Genomic DNA, 13,284 nt, shown 5'->3' on the forward strand with positions numbered 1-13,284 from the left:
TTGGTTTATATGTAGGATAATGTTTTAATGGTTTGTCAGTCTATTTTTAAATCATATTTAATGATTTCATATATTTGACATGTGTTAAGGCCACACAGAGGGCCAGAGATGATTACAGACACCTGTGATAATCTGAAGTTCCAAAATGGGCCACTAGATGTTTTGTGACAGATTACATAAAACCCTTGAAAGATACAGTACCAAAACTATGGTATTCAAAAGGTAAACTTAAAAAGTTTCTAGTAATATACCCTCCCTTTGTAACCTTATATAAAACACAGGAAATCACATTTTTGACTGCACTGGGCCTTTAATGTCATTGCAACATTATATTATTTTGCGCCGTGAAGTGTGCTGTTACTTCAAAATGGATGTGCAATAGAGTTGCGTGTCGAGGTTGCCGACAACATGACATATTTCTTGTACACCCATCATCTCGCTGTCAGAAGCACGTTACAGCAGACGTAATAAACAGTCATGGCAGCTGATGTGAATAAACTATATTACATTCATGACACAAACCCTTATTTTACACTAAGCATATGGCTAGCCAGCTAGCATTACTACACTACTGCTTGTGTCATGACTGTGTAACGTCAGTCGTCGTAAGCCAATGCTGTTGTCGTTGTTGACGTCTGTAATGTCCGGCTTGACAGCTGTAAAACTTGGAACATACTTAACGCGTTAAGACGTCTAGTGACATCATCAAGAGCTGACAGTTGGTGAACCTAAAAAAACAAGAACATGGGAGCTTGTTTGCTGCAAATTGTGATGCCAAATGGATCGGTAACATTTCTTCACGTGAGCCTATGCTTAACAAAGTTCGGGAAGCACGTAGAACTTGGTTGCTTTTGTTCATGTTCACCAACTGTATACTTTTTATCATGTCACTAGACATATTTGCATTGAGTATGTTCCTGGCTTTAGCCTTCAGATGGTGGGTTCCAGGAGGTTCTCTGCATCACAAGCCTATGATGGACTCATCCCATAGCTTTTCCTCCTCTGTCCTGGTGTCCACTTTCTCCTTGGTCTTCTTCTTGTCTTTCCTGTGTTTGGCCTTGGTCTCCTTGGCCTGCTCCCTCTCTTCTATCTCTTCCTGAATCTCAGCCTGAATATGCACCTCCTTCTCCTCTCCTCTTCCCACCCTTTCCTCTGTACTCTCTTCTTTCTCCTCCTTCCTTCCTTCTTTTTCTTCATCCTCTTCCCGGCGTTTCTTTGCTCTGTGTCCCTCCCTGTGACTCCTGCTACTATAGTGCAGTCTTTTTCTCTTCCTCTTACTCTCTTCCTCCGCTTCTTCGTCATGCTCTCTTCCTCTTCTCCCTTCTGTGTCATCATCTCTTAGACTCTTCCCCCTCCTCCTCCTCTTCCTCTCCTCTGAGTCCTCCTCTCTCGCCCTCCTCCCTCTCTCCTTCCTCATCTTCCTCTTCCTCCTCTTCCTCTCTCTGTGCCTGTAGTCACTGTCACTGCTGTCACTGCTGCTGCTGTAGGAAGAGGAGGAGCTTGTGTAGGAAGAGGAGGAGCTTGAACATTCATTGTCCCTCCCCCTGGCTTTAGGCCAGCCAATAAAGCCTGCCGGAGCAGATCCTGGGGGGAAGGGCTGAGGGAAAGTGTGGCCCCAGGCCGTTTGCTCATAGGTGCCTCCCTTGAACCCAAAGTGAGTGGGAGGAGCCTGATAGGGCGGGCACCAAAGTGGAGGAGGATAAAAGGCAGCAGCAGGATGCAGAGGAAGAGAGGTGAGAGGAAGAGGAGGGCGGGAAGAAGGAGGAAGGCCCAAGGTGGTTTTATTTTGGCCGTCAACCTTGCTGAGGTTCGCTTCTCCTTCTCCCTCTTCCTCCTCCTCTTCCCCGGTAGCCCCGAAGCTGGTTTTTGGGGCTATACCACGGGCCTTCTGCACGTGGATGTAGTCGGCCAATTCATCTGCGAACGAATCATACACCTTCTTCTGAGACTTGCATAGGTCAACAACCTTCTTCTCTCTGATGGGACACAGGGTGAGAGCCAAAGGGTTACATACTTTGACATAGTGCAGAGCTGGGAACTTAGTGAAAATGATCTGTTTTGGGGAAACAAAGTGTGTTCTTCATGAAATGTATGAGGTCAAAATGAATGTGGCTGTCCTCTTACTTGATCTGGTGCTTGTTTCCTTGCATGTGAGCGTGGTACATTTCCACAGAGTCAAGCTTAATGTTACACACCGGACATGTGAAGGAGTTGGCTGCAAACAGGAATAGTGGACAGAATATTATAATTACTCCTCAGAGGAGACAGAAACCTTGTTTTTGCATTTTGGGAGAAGATGGAGCTATTTGAGGGATTAAAAACCTTGGCCAATTACTTCCTTTCCTCTCCAGGCATGCTTTCCTTTCCACCCATTTCACTGACCGGTCTATTACCACAGACAGACAGACAGCGTAGGGCATGGGTACCTTGTGCAGGGTCCTCTCCTAGGTCTTTGAGCAGCTGCTGGCGGGAGTGGTTCCTCTGGTGCTTGCGGCCGGCGTAGTGCTGCTGGGCCATGTGGGGGTTGTTGAAGGAGGCGGCACACAGGCGGCATTGCTTGTTAGGGTCACTCAGGTCCACAGTCTCTGAGGTGTTCTGGGGTCCCTTCCCCCCCTCCTCGACCATTCCCTGGTCAATGCCAGAGGCCTGGAGTGGGCCTGGTATGGCCAACCCGGGGCCCCTTTGAGGGAGAATGTCTGATAGCGAAAGAGAGATGTGTGGGTTCAGTTTTAACCACTGACTATAATAGTATTAGATTAATTGTATTAACCTGCCTTTAGGCAGAGTGAAATAAACTTAAACACAATGAACACACTACAGTCATATAAGCAGTACTTACCTGTCTATTAAACAGAGTGAAATAGGCTGTAATTACCTGTCTATTAGACAGTGTGATATAGGCTCAACCAACCTGTCAATTAGACAGAGTGATATAGGCAGTACTAACATGTCTATTAGACACGAGTGATATAGGCAGTACTAACCTATCTATTAGACAGTGTGATATTAGCTGTACTAACCTGGCTATTACAGTGTGATATAGGCTGTACTAACCTGTCTATTACAGTGTGATATAGGCAGTACTAACCTGTCTATAAGACAGAGTGATATAGGCTGTACTAACCTGGCTATTACAGTGTGATATAGGCTGTACTAACCTGTCTATTACAGTGTGATATAGGCTGTACTAACCAGCCTATTAGAAAGTGTGATTAGGCAGCACTAACCTGTCTATTACATTGTCATATAGGCTGTAATTACCTGTCTATTAGACAGAGTGATATAGGCTGTACTAACCTGTCTATTAGACAGTGATATAGGCTGTACTAACCTGTCTATTAGACAGTGTGATATAGGCTTTACTAACTTTCCTATTAGACAGTGTGATTAGGCTGTACTAACCTGTCTATTACAGTGTGATATAGGCTGTACTAACCTGTCTATTAGACATAATGATATAGTCTGTACTAACCTGTCTATTACAGTGTGATATAGGCTGTACTAAACTGTCTATTAGACAGTGTGATATAGGCAGTACTAACCTGTCTATTAGACAAAGGGAAATAGGCAGTACTAACATTTATATTAGACAGTGTGATATAGGCTTTACTAACTTTCCTATTAGACAGTGTGCTGTACTAACCTGTCTATTACAGTGTGATAGGCTGTACTAACCTGTCAATAAGACAGTGTGATAGGCTGTACTAACCTGTCTATTCCAGTGTCATATAGGCTGTACTAACCTGTCTATTAGACAGTGTGATATAGGCAGTACTAACCTGTGTATTAGACAGTGTGATATAGGCAGTACTAACCTGTCTATTAGACAGAGTGATATAGGCTGTACTAACCAGTCTATTAGACAGTGTGATTAGGCTATACTAACCTGTCTATTAGACAGTGTGATTAGGCTATACTAACCTATCAATAAGACAGTGTGATATAGGCAGTACTAACCTGTCTATTAGACAAGAGTGATATAGGCCGTACTAACCTGTCTATTAGACAGTGTGATTAGGCTGTACTAACCTGTCTATTACAGTGTTATTTTGGCTGTACTAACCTGTCTATTAGACAGTGCGATATAGGCTGTACTAACCTGTCTATTAGACAGAGTGATATAGGCTATACTAACCTGTCTATTAGACAGTGTGATTTAGGCTATACTAACCTGTCTATTAGACAGAGTGATATAGGCTATATTAACCTGTCTATTAGACAGAGTGATATAGGCTATACTAACCTGTCTATTAGACAGTGTGATATAGGCTATAGTAACCTGTGTATAAGACAGTGTGATATAGGCTGTACTAACCTGTCTATTACAGTGTGATATAGGCTGTGCTAACCTGTCTATTAGACAGAGTGATACAGGCAGTACTAACCTGTCTATTAGACAGAGGGAACTAGGCCGTACTAACATGTCTATTAGACAGTGTGATACAGGCAGTACTAACCTGTCTATTAGACAGTGTGATATAGGCTGTACTAACCTGTCTATTAGACAGTGTGATATAGGCAGTACTAGAGTGTCTATTAGACAGAGTGATATAGGCTGTACTAACCTGTCTATTAGACAGTGTGATATAGGCAGTACTAACCTGTCTATTAGACAGAGGGAAATAGGCAGTACTAACCTGTCTATTAGACAGTGTGATACAGGCCGTACTAACCTGTGTATTACACAGTGTGATAGGCTGTACTAACCTGTCTATTAGACAGTGTGATATAGGCTATACTAACCTGTCTATTAGACAGTGTGATTAGGCTGTACTAACCTGTCTATTACAGTGTGATATTGGCTGTACTAACCTGTCTATTAGACAGTGCGATATAGGCTGTACTAACCTGTCTATTAGACAGTGTGATATAGGCTGTACTAACCTGTCTATTAGACAGTGTGATATAGGCTATAGTAACCTGTGTATAAGACAGTGTGATATAGGCTGTACTAACCTGTCTATTAGACAGTGTGATATAGGCTGTACTAACCTGTATATTACAGTGTGATATAGGCTGTACTAACCTGTCAGACAGTGTGATATAGACCGTACTAACCTGCTGGCTGGGTGGTGGGATAGAGGGCCTGTTTTCTCAGGTTCTTGGCATGGACCTTGCCGTCGTAGTGGGAGCGGGCCACCACCGGAGAACTGAACACCATGCTGCACAGCTCACAGAAGCGGTCCTTGTCCATAGTGATTCCTCTCTGCTCAACACAACATCAGACACCCATACTCATAACGGTAACAATAACATGATAGTCTACAACCTTTCAGAGGTTAATGCTCTCTAGAAGCTTATTGATTTCACCTGGATCGGGTTGGAACGCATTGGACCATGTCGGACCCATTACAACAACACTTTAGGGATGTGATCATGGCATTCACTGCAGGTAGCCTAGTGTTTAGAGCGTTGGGCAAGTAACCGAAAGGTTGCTGGATCAAATCCCCGAGCTGACAAGGTAAAAATCTGTCGTTCTGCCCTTGAGCAAGCCAGTTAACCCACTGTTCCCTGGGCGCCGAAGACGTGGATGTTGATTAAGGCAGCCCTCCGCCCCTCTCTGACTCAGAGGGGTTGGGTTAAATGCGGAAGACACATTTCAGTTGAAGGCATTCAGTTGTACAACAGACTAGGTATCCCCCCTTTCCCCTTCTGATGGTTGGAATGTCAACACGTCTAATTTTGATTTCATCGGGATTGGGTTCATACAATTGCTACAGAAGCTGGATTTACACACACACACACACACACACACACACACACACACACACACACACACACACACACACACACACACACACACACACACACACACACACACACACACACACACACACACACACACACACACACACACACACACACACACACACACACACACACACACACACAACTTGCCTAGTTAAATAAAAATAAATAAATAAATGCAAATAACATTTTGTCCAGGCATCTGTTCCATCAAAGTCTTACCTGGAAGTCTTTACTTCGTTTCTCATCTTTCTTGGTCTGCACGTAGAGTCTCACTTTCTGAGCATGCTTCTTTCCCTGCAGTCAGAGGGCATTATCAGTTTTTTTCTCTAGCTTCTTTGCAGAGCTCAAACTGTACAGTTGGCTAACATTAAGACATTCAGCTCGTAAAATGAACACACTAAAATATGATGAGGAAGATGGTATCTGTTGAATTAAACTTGGGTTGGTGGGTAGACAGACACATTGGTGGTGGGTGGAGCGAGTTACCCCCAAACAATGTCAAGTGCGTTGAGACCTAAAGGAATGTACTGTTTAAATGTTATTGGTTATCATAATTACAACACAAGTGTTGAGACGTGGAAGACGGACACACACTCACATACCTCGTAGTGTGCGATCCTCTGGGACTCGAACAGCAGAGAAGCCTCACACACATGGCAGTGGCTGTCTGTGAAGAGACCCTTCAGGTCACTTTCTCCCAAGTCTGCTGGGAACAGGGAACGCTCCTTTAACATTTTTGAATGTTCAGAGAACGTTCTGAACAAAAGACTGCCTGGATGAAAGACAAAATACACAATACAAATGAAATCCTCAAAACAGAAGATAAATACTTGCACCATGCTGTGAAAAATAGAGTACATCTGTTGTTGTTGTGATTGCATGAATCCCTGTGTGAAATGGATAATAAAGTTGAAAGAAAACACAAAAGAGAGAACCTGGGACATCGACCCACATGTGTACTGTACATAACCAAGACAAAAATAAAATAACTATGAAACATTGAGCTTATTGAAAGCAGCATCTGAGTTAAGAGCGACCATAGGTCTTCACTCAAGTCAACATCTTAGTCCACGTGTGCAGATGAATGAGAAAATGTTTGGACATTTGACAAAATGGAGAGGGCAAGTTGTAAGAGTAAGGAAATGTGACCATTTCGTTGGAAGAAACAATATGAAGTACAACTATAAAGAACCAACCTCACTACTCAGATTCAATTTTCTCGACCCAATGACTGCCAAACCTGAGTCTTGCAATAAATCAATGTCAGTCTTTGTTGCAAGTGAATTTCCCCACTGATGTTTAAAATGTTTATATGTGATCTACAGTAACACTAATGCACTATTTTGATTCATATTAGATTGATAAGATGTAATCTAATTTGGGGGTCATTAGGACCTTTTCTACTGATCATTTTGACAACAGAACAGACAAATCACTGTTCGCACATAATGTAGACACTGATATGATGCTGGAGATCATGAATGTGAGGTTAGAAAGTGCCCCTTTAATGTGATAAACTGGTATGAAAATCACTGATTCTAACCTACTGTGTCGATTGTGTAGGGTGAAAGCTCAGTTCATTACATGTACACTATCTACTTCACTACATAATGTATTCCAAGTATCAGATGTCTGAAGCCATAACACACTTACTATCACTTTTACTGAATTGATCATTCCAAATACTGTCAAGGCTCATTCTGAAATATAATAACAGAAAGCAACACATACTGTAATCTCTTGCATGCAGACGGTGTATCATGTACACTACCATCTTTCTGTAGAAGGAAGGACTAAAATTGAATTCACAGATGTGGCTGAAACTTTGGGTGAGGACAATGCACTGCTCCTCTGCCTAATCACAAATACTTTTAACTGCACCCCAATCATAAACCGTAAAGTAGGCCTTAAAAACACTACTCAATGTTACTGATAACTTATCTGTCTTGATTATAAAGTGCCCATATTTTGCCTTGACTACACCCTGTAATATTAATTTAGAAATCAACTGTTTCCTTTCCCACTTGTTTGCTCTCGTAATTTTGAGAGGACTCCATGGAGAATAATTCACCGGCAGGCTACATACTAGGTTCATTGATGCATGCCCATGCTTGAATCTTGGGTGTTATAAATCATTGTTTCAAAACCATCTACAATTGAGAATGCACTTCGTGCTATTGCTAGAACTCAAAATGGCTATTGCTTCCACCTTTACTTTCAAAATGTCCCATAAAGAAACTGGATTTCTACACACATATACTACTTTAAAGTACAGTACTTACCAAATGTTAACCGCACCCTTTAGTGATGGTAAACAAGATAGCAGAAATAGAACTGAACTTGATGTTCAGAAGGTTTGAACACCAGTGTGTGGGCATTTTCAATATGGCTGATGTGAATTGACAGAATTGGCATACAAGTCCCTTACTACTACACAAGTTATAGTTATATTAAGTATAGCAATGAACTGAAAACAACTGTTTGTTGATGTTGACAACCTATTGGTATTGCATACTCTCTCCAGACAGTCATGTTGAGCACTGTGTAGAGATAGCCTATGCCTAATAATGGAATTGAATGTAATACTAGACAAGTCAAAAAGTTTCACAAGAGGTAACACACTGTAACAATGTTTAGCTAGTTAGGCAGCAGTTTTGAATAAATTAGCAAAGACCCTATTTCAAGACTGGTGACCCAGGTAAGACAAAAACAATGTGCCTTGCTGTGTATAGCTAGTTTCTTAACCCAGGCACCGGTTCTGATTGAATAGGAGTTGAATAACTAGTCAATAATTTCGTGCTAACCCATCCAATGTGACAGCAACTGTAGTGGGGGGATTGTGCTAGCAAATTGGCTTCAATGCAATGGCAGCTACTTTAGGGCCTCCCAGTCAAGTGTTTATACGTATTAGCTAACGTATAGCTAATAGTTAGCTAGCTGGCAGTGATTACAAGGATATGCGAAAACGACGTTCACATGGGAAAGACACGATTGTTAACCGACAGAAAGTGGTCATATCGGATAACTAGCTCGCTAAAGTTGATCCTATCATAGGCAAAAGTGCCTAATTCGACATTTAACAGTTAGCTAACTTGCTAACTTTGAGAACGCCCTTGGCTAACGTCAGCATTGCTAGCTAGCTTGCTACGAACTGGGCATCCATTCACCAGACGCTGTAATTTCGCGTTCTTAATGAACTCACCTTCAATCTGTGAACTATTGGTATTATTAGTGTTTATTACTGTGTCAGCATCTGATACAGAAGCCACGTTATGAGTAGAAATAATGTTATTTTCAGTATCTGACTCCGCTAGCAGCGGAGCACAGATACTTCCCTTCTCCATCTTTCTTCCTATCTGAGCAACGCAGGCGCAATGTGTCGACACATGTTAGCAGAACATGATTACTAAGATTACGTATTTAACCACGGTTATGTGAGCTATATCGATCACTCCAATCCAATATAGTGAAACATAACAAAATTTACTCTCTGTAAAGTTAAAGTTTTGTTTTGACTTGGTTGGGAATTCTGTGTGCTCAACTTGCATATAATAACGGAGAACCTTTTACTGTATTGTTTATGTTTTTCTGCTCAATTGTATTTTCAAATCTGAACAAAAATATAAAGGCAACATGCAACAATTTCCAAATGTTTACTGAGTTATAGTTCATATAAGGAAATCGGTCAATTTAAATAAATTGGATTTCACGGTGGCGCAGCCATGGATGGGCCTGGGAGGGCATAGGCCCACCCACTTGGCAGCCAGGTCGATCCACGGGGAGCCAGGCCCAGCCAATCAGGATGAGTTTGTCCCCACAAAAGGGCTTTATTACAGACAGAAATACTCCTCAGCACCTCAAAATAGTGGAGATATGAACATGACATTTTCTGGGAACAGCTCTGGTGGACCTTCAGCATGCCAATTACATGTCTAGCATTGTGTTGTGTAACAAAACGGCACATTTTGGAGTGGACTTTTATTTTTCCAAGCACAAGGTGCACCTGTGTAACACTGTTTAATCAGCTTCATGATATGCCACACCTGTCAGGTGGATGGATTATGTTGGCAAAGGAGAAACTCTCACGAACAGGGATGTAAACAAATGTGTGCACAACATTTTAGAGAAATAACATTTTTGTGCGTGTGGAAAATGTATGGTATTTCAGCTCATGAAACATGGGACCAACACTTTGCATTATACGTTTATATTTTTGTTCAGTATATTTCTATACCTATTCTTTCTTTGGATCAAATTAAATGAAGAGGACAAAGATGAAGACATGAATAACAAAATAGATACTTTATTACAGGAAATGGCATGTGCATGATGCTACATCTGTAATTGAGTCTAAAGGGACAATAAAGGGGGTGCAAGGGTGAGTGATGGAGGGATGTGACATATTATCAAAATTGATAAACAATCAAATTGGATCAAAGGACACAAGATTAGAATAGCGGTCATTTGAAATAAACAGATAGACAAGGAAGGATTTAAGTCAGCTTCAGTTGTAAGGTTACTTTATCTTCTCGAATTCTTTGGCCAGGGCATCCAACTGCAAAGAGAGTAACACCATATGAATTACAGGTGCAATCCCCCCCCAGTGCTGCATTCAGCAGGGCACAACAATAAAGGGTGGCAGGTAGCCTATCGGTTAGTTAGAGCATTGGACCAGTAACTGTAAGTTCACTGGTTAAAATACCTGAGCAGTTAAGGTGAAAATATGTCCATATGCCCTTGAAAACAACACATTTAACTGCACCTATCTGGTGTATGTGACAATGAAACATTATTATGGAACGTTCATATAAAAATACATTATGTACAACAAACAATCCTCTCTGACACATTGAATGAGGATTAGAATATGCAATGTTCCACAACGGTTGGCTACGGAATATGGCTCTCAGGCTCTGAGTGGCCAATCAGTGAAAATTAAACTAGCAGTATTCCAGCCTCCCAGGCTCAGATTTGAGGTACTGAATCCCTGGCCTATGTGAATGCCACCTGATACATTGACTGTGTTATTTTGGATGCAGCATAACTGCAGTATTATATTGCACTCTAACTGCAGTTACACTGCAAATTTACTGCTGTTATTTACAGTTATTTTGGATGTAGTATTTGCTGCATAAGGCAGTTATACTGCACTCTGACTGCAATATTTTTCATAAGGGTGCCCCTGCACTCACAAGAATGTTCCTAAGGATGTTCCTTCGCTGTGGTCTCAGGTAGCTGCATTCTCCTGCCTCACAGAGTTTAATCTCCTCTGAAATCTGAGAGAGAGAGAGAGAGATAGATAGATAGATAGATAGATAGATAGATAGATAGATAGATAGATAGATAGATAGATAGATAGATAGATAGATAGATAGATAGATAGATAGATAGATAGATAGATAATAGAATGATGGTGACACAAATGGCTACTGTGTATTTTACACATGCATCATATCCATTTGAGTCATTGTGATTGTAGTACTGTGACCCACCTCAGAGGTGGTAAATGAGTCCAGTTCCCGCTTGCCTCCTGGGTACCAGCCATGGGACCAGTGTTGGGAGGAGGACAGCTGGGCTCCCAGACACAGCAGCAGCCCCAGCATCAACACCAGCCTAGCCACACTCACCATCACTGGAGCTGGAGAGATGTAAGGAGAGGGAGGGTGTGGGTAAGAGAGCATGAGACACCTGTCAGGCTTGCACACCTTTCACAAGGAAAGAAAGGGTGGGATGGGGGATCGTTATACAATTCACGCCACGGGAATGAGAGAAAGTGCGAGAAGGGGGAGAATACTGTGATGACCCTAGAGCTCTCAAGGGAGTACATTCTCTTGGGATTGCATGCTTGCCTTAGTCTCGTAAACCCGACCCTAGGCAACAGTAGCATTGGATACATTGTGGGAGGCAACCGACTGCCTAGGAAGACTATGCTTGCCTTGGGGTTAGACAACTGGGGTTGAACATCCCCATGTGGCCATACCTACTGCTACATGGTCGCTACATTGGTGTTAGAAGTGTGATGGCGGCGTCTGATCTGCCAGGCAAATGAAGGTAATTATTCAAATATTGGTGAGGAGGCACAATTGGAGAAACAAAAAGCTATAAGCCTGAAAGTTTTTTTGTGTTCAGCTCATAACTTAATTTTATGCAGGATAAATATTTAATACAATACATTAATAATATTTATACACAGGGAAAAATCTCCACAAACAGAAACAGTACGTTTACAGTGGGTTTCAAAGATCCGTTTCTCATAGGCAATTGTTGTGGAAATTTCTTCTCAAGATTCCACTTAGAAAGGCAGGATTGAAAATAAAGAGCATATTAAACGTAATTTTAGGTTGTTAATTCCAAAATATATACTGGTACTGCCACCATTGATTCACCATACAATGGAACCAAAAAATGTAGCTATCTATGGGTTTAATGTATACTTCATAGAAAGCATAAAACCTAAAGCAAATGCAAAAATTCTCTCAGAGCTCACTTTTTAACCCATTGATATCCAATAGCAAAAATCATAGCAATTCTTACCTTAGATCCTTAGTCTGATAATACTTGTTGTATGGAATCGGTTATCACTGTTGATGTCCACCAAGTCAGTCTATGTGCGCTGCTCACTTCTATTACTTTCAAACCTGTTGGTATACAGCAACTCAGTGTCAAATCACTTTCCCAAGGCGACGATGAGTGTTGTAGAGCTGCTTTCTGATGATATCTCTGAAGCCTCCTCTATTTATGTCCCCACCTCAAATGCCCCCCGCCACCTCCCTCCCTCACCCTACCCCACCTCGTCCTCATTGCTCCTTTCCCTCCCAGCGGTCAGCTCAGAGGTGTTTAGGGACGCGGGGTGTGCGTAAGATCCACTCAATTCCAATTATCATCTCTAAATAGTCCTGACCTCCCCTGGGATGTTCATCCTGTCTGTACCTAATACCCACCCCCTTCCATTACACTCCCCAGCCACCCTGCTCCCAGCCACCAAAATCAATAGGTTGACATGGTTTACTATAAACATCCTGTGGCTGGATGAATCCAGTTCTGTCACTTCATGATGTTCTTACATTTCTTCACACATCACGTTCATGGAAAAATGTACTGGACGGGTTCAGATTTTGTCAGTTGCGTTGAGATTTCAGAACTGTGGAGGACACATAGACAACCTGACAAAACCTGAAACTAACAAAGATTGAACACATTGAATCTTCAATGTTTCTCAACCTTGTAATATCAGGGACCGGCATGCTACGGTCCTTACTTTACCAAGGACTGGCAACCGGTTGTCCTTCCCGCTTAGACACCTACAACTAGCACTTGAGAACTGTAATTTCGCTAACAGTCTGTGGGTCAACAACATTCCAGGATCCTGTGTTGGTCTTCAGACCGGGGTTGAGGATCACTGACCTAGGCAAAATCTAATTTCCTCTGTATTTTCCCCTGCTTAAAGTGGTGCAGTGGCCTGTCTCAAACCCTCCATCACACCCGAGTGACCGCCAGAACACTTTGACCATGGGGACACTGGATGACAAGCAA

The 13,284-nt window shown here is 42.1% G+C and overlaps 2 protein-coding genes across 5 annotated transcripts; both read right to left on the bottom strand.

The window, feature by feature from the left end:
* Positions 1–290: 290 nt before the first annotated feature.
* Positions 291–9,123, bottom strand: zmat1 (zinc finger matrin-type 1). Of its 4 annotated transcripts, none has more exons than XM_042324747.1 (7): positions 8,954–9,123; positions 6,354–6,454; positions 5,971–6,045; positions 5,059–5,206; positions 2,427–2,696; positions 2,125–2,215; positions 291–1,976 (listed from the first exon to the last, which is right to left on the bottom strand). In XM_042324747.1, the coding sequence occupies exons 1-7, from the start codon at positions 9,093–9,095 to the stop codon at positions 962–964; spliced, it is 1,842 nt and encodes a 613-aa protein (XP_042180681.1). In that variant the 5' UTR covers positions 9,096–9,123; the 3' UTR covers positions 291–961. The 4 variants fall into 4 exon arrangements, with proteins under 4 accessions (XP_042180681.1, XP_042180680.1, XP_042180679.1 ...); XM_042324746.1 differs by having other exon boundaries at positions 6,354–6,457; XM_042324745.1 differs by having other exon boundaries at positions 6,354–6,523.
* Positions 9,124–10,038: 915 nt separating this feature from the next.
* Positions 10,039–12,499, bottom strand: LOC112255520 (progonadoliberin-2-like). Its single transcript, XM_024428504.2, has 4 exons — positions 12,286–12,499; positions 11,244–11,389; positions 10,944–11,027; positions 10,039–10,306 (listed from the first exon to the last, which is right to left on the bottom strand). Exons 2-4 carry the CDS (start codon positions 11,379–11,381, stop codon positions 10,268–10,270), a joined length of 261 nt encoding a protein of 86 aa, XP_024284272.1. The 5' UTR covers positions 11,382–11,389; positions 12,286–12,499; the 3' UTR covers positions 10,039–10,267.
* Positions 12,500–13,284: the final 785 nt, after the last annotated feature.

The sequence above is a fragment of the Oncorhynchus tshawytscha genome, linkage group LG07 (assembly GCF_018296145.1).
Source record: "Oncorhynchus tshawytscha isolate Ot180627B linkage group LG07, Otsh_v2.0, whole genome shotgun sequence".
Lineage (NCBI taxonomy): Eukaryota > Metazoa > Chordata > Actinopteri > Salmoniformes > Salmonidae > Oncorhynchus > Oncorhynchus tshawytscha.

What these genes read in the sequence shown, in the direction of transcription:
- LOC112255520 (XM_024428504.2), bottom strand. Translation starts at nt 11,381, where the DNA reads ATGGTGAGTGTGGCTAGGCTGGTGTTGATGCTGGGGCTGCTGCTGTGT. An exon ending in ACTCATTTACCACCTCTGAG is followed by an intron (nt 11,028 to 11,243) that starts GTGGGTCACAGT and finishes TCTCTCTCTCAG; the next exon opens with ATTTCAGAGGAGATTAAACT. An exon ending in ACATCCTTAGGAACATTCTT is followed by an intron (nt 10,307 to 10,943) that starts GTGAGTGCAGGG and finishes CTCTCTTTGCAG; the next exon opens with TTGGATGCCCTGGCCAAAGA.
- zmat1 (XM_042324745.1), bottom strand. Translation starts at nt 9,095, where the DNA reads ATGGAGAAGGGAAGTATCTGTGCTCCGCTGCTAGCGGAGTCAGATACT. An exon ending in AACGAAGTAAAGACTTCCAG is followed by an intron (nt 5,207 to 5,970) that starts GTAAGACTTTGA and finishes TGTGTTGAGCAG; the next exon opens with AGAGGAATCACTATGGACAA. An exon ending in TCCCACCACCCAGCCAGCAG is followed by an intron (nt 2,697 to 5,058) that starts GTTAGTACGGTC and finishes TTTCGCTATCAG; the next exon opens with ACATTCTCCCTCAAAGGGGC.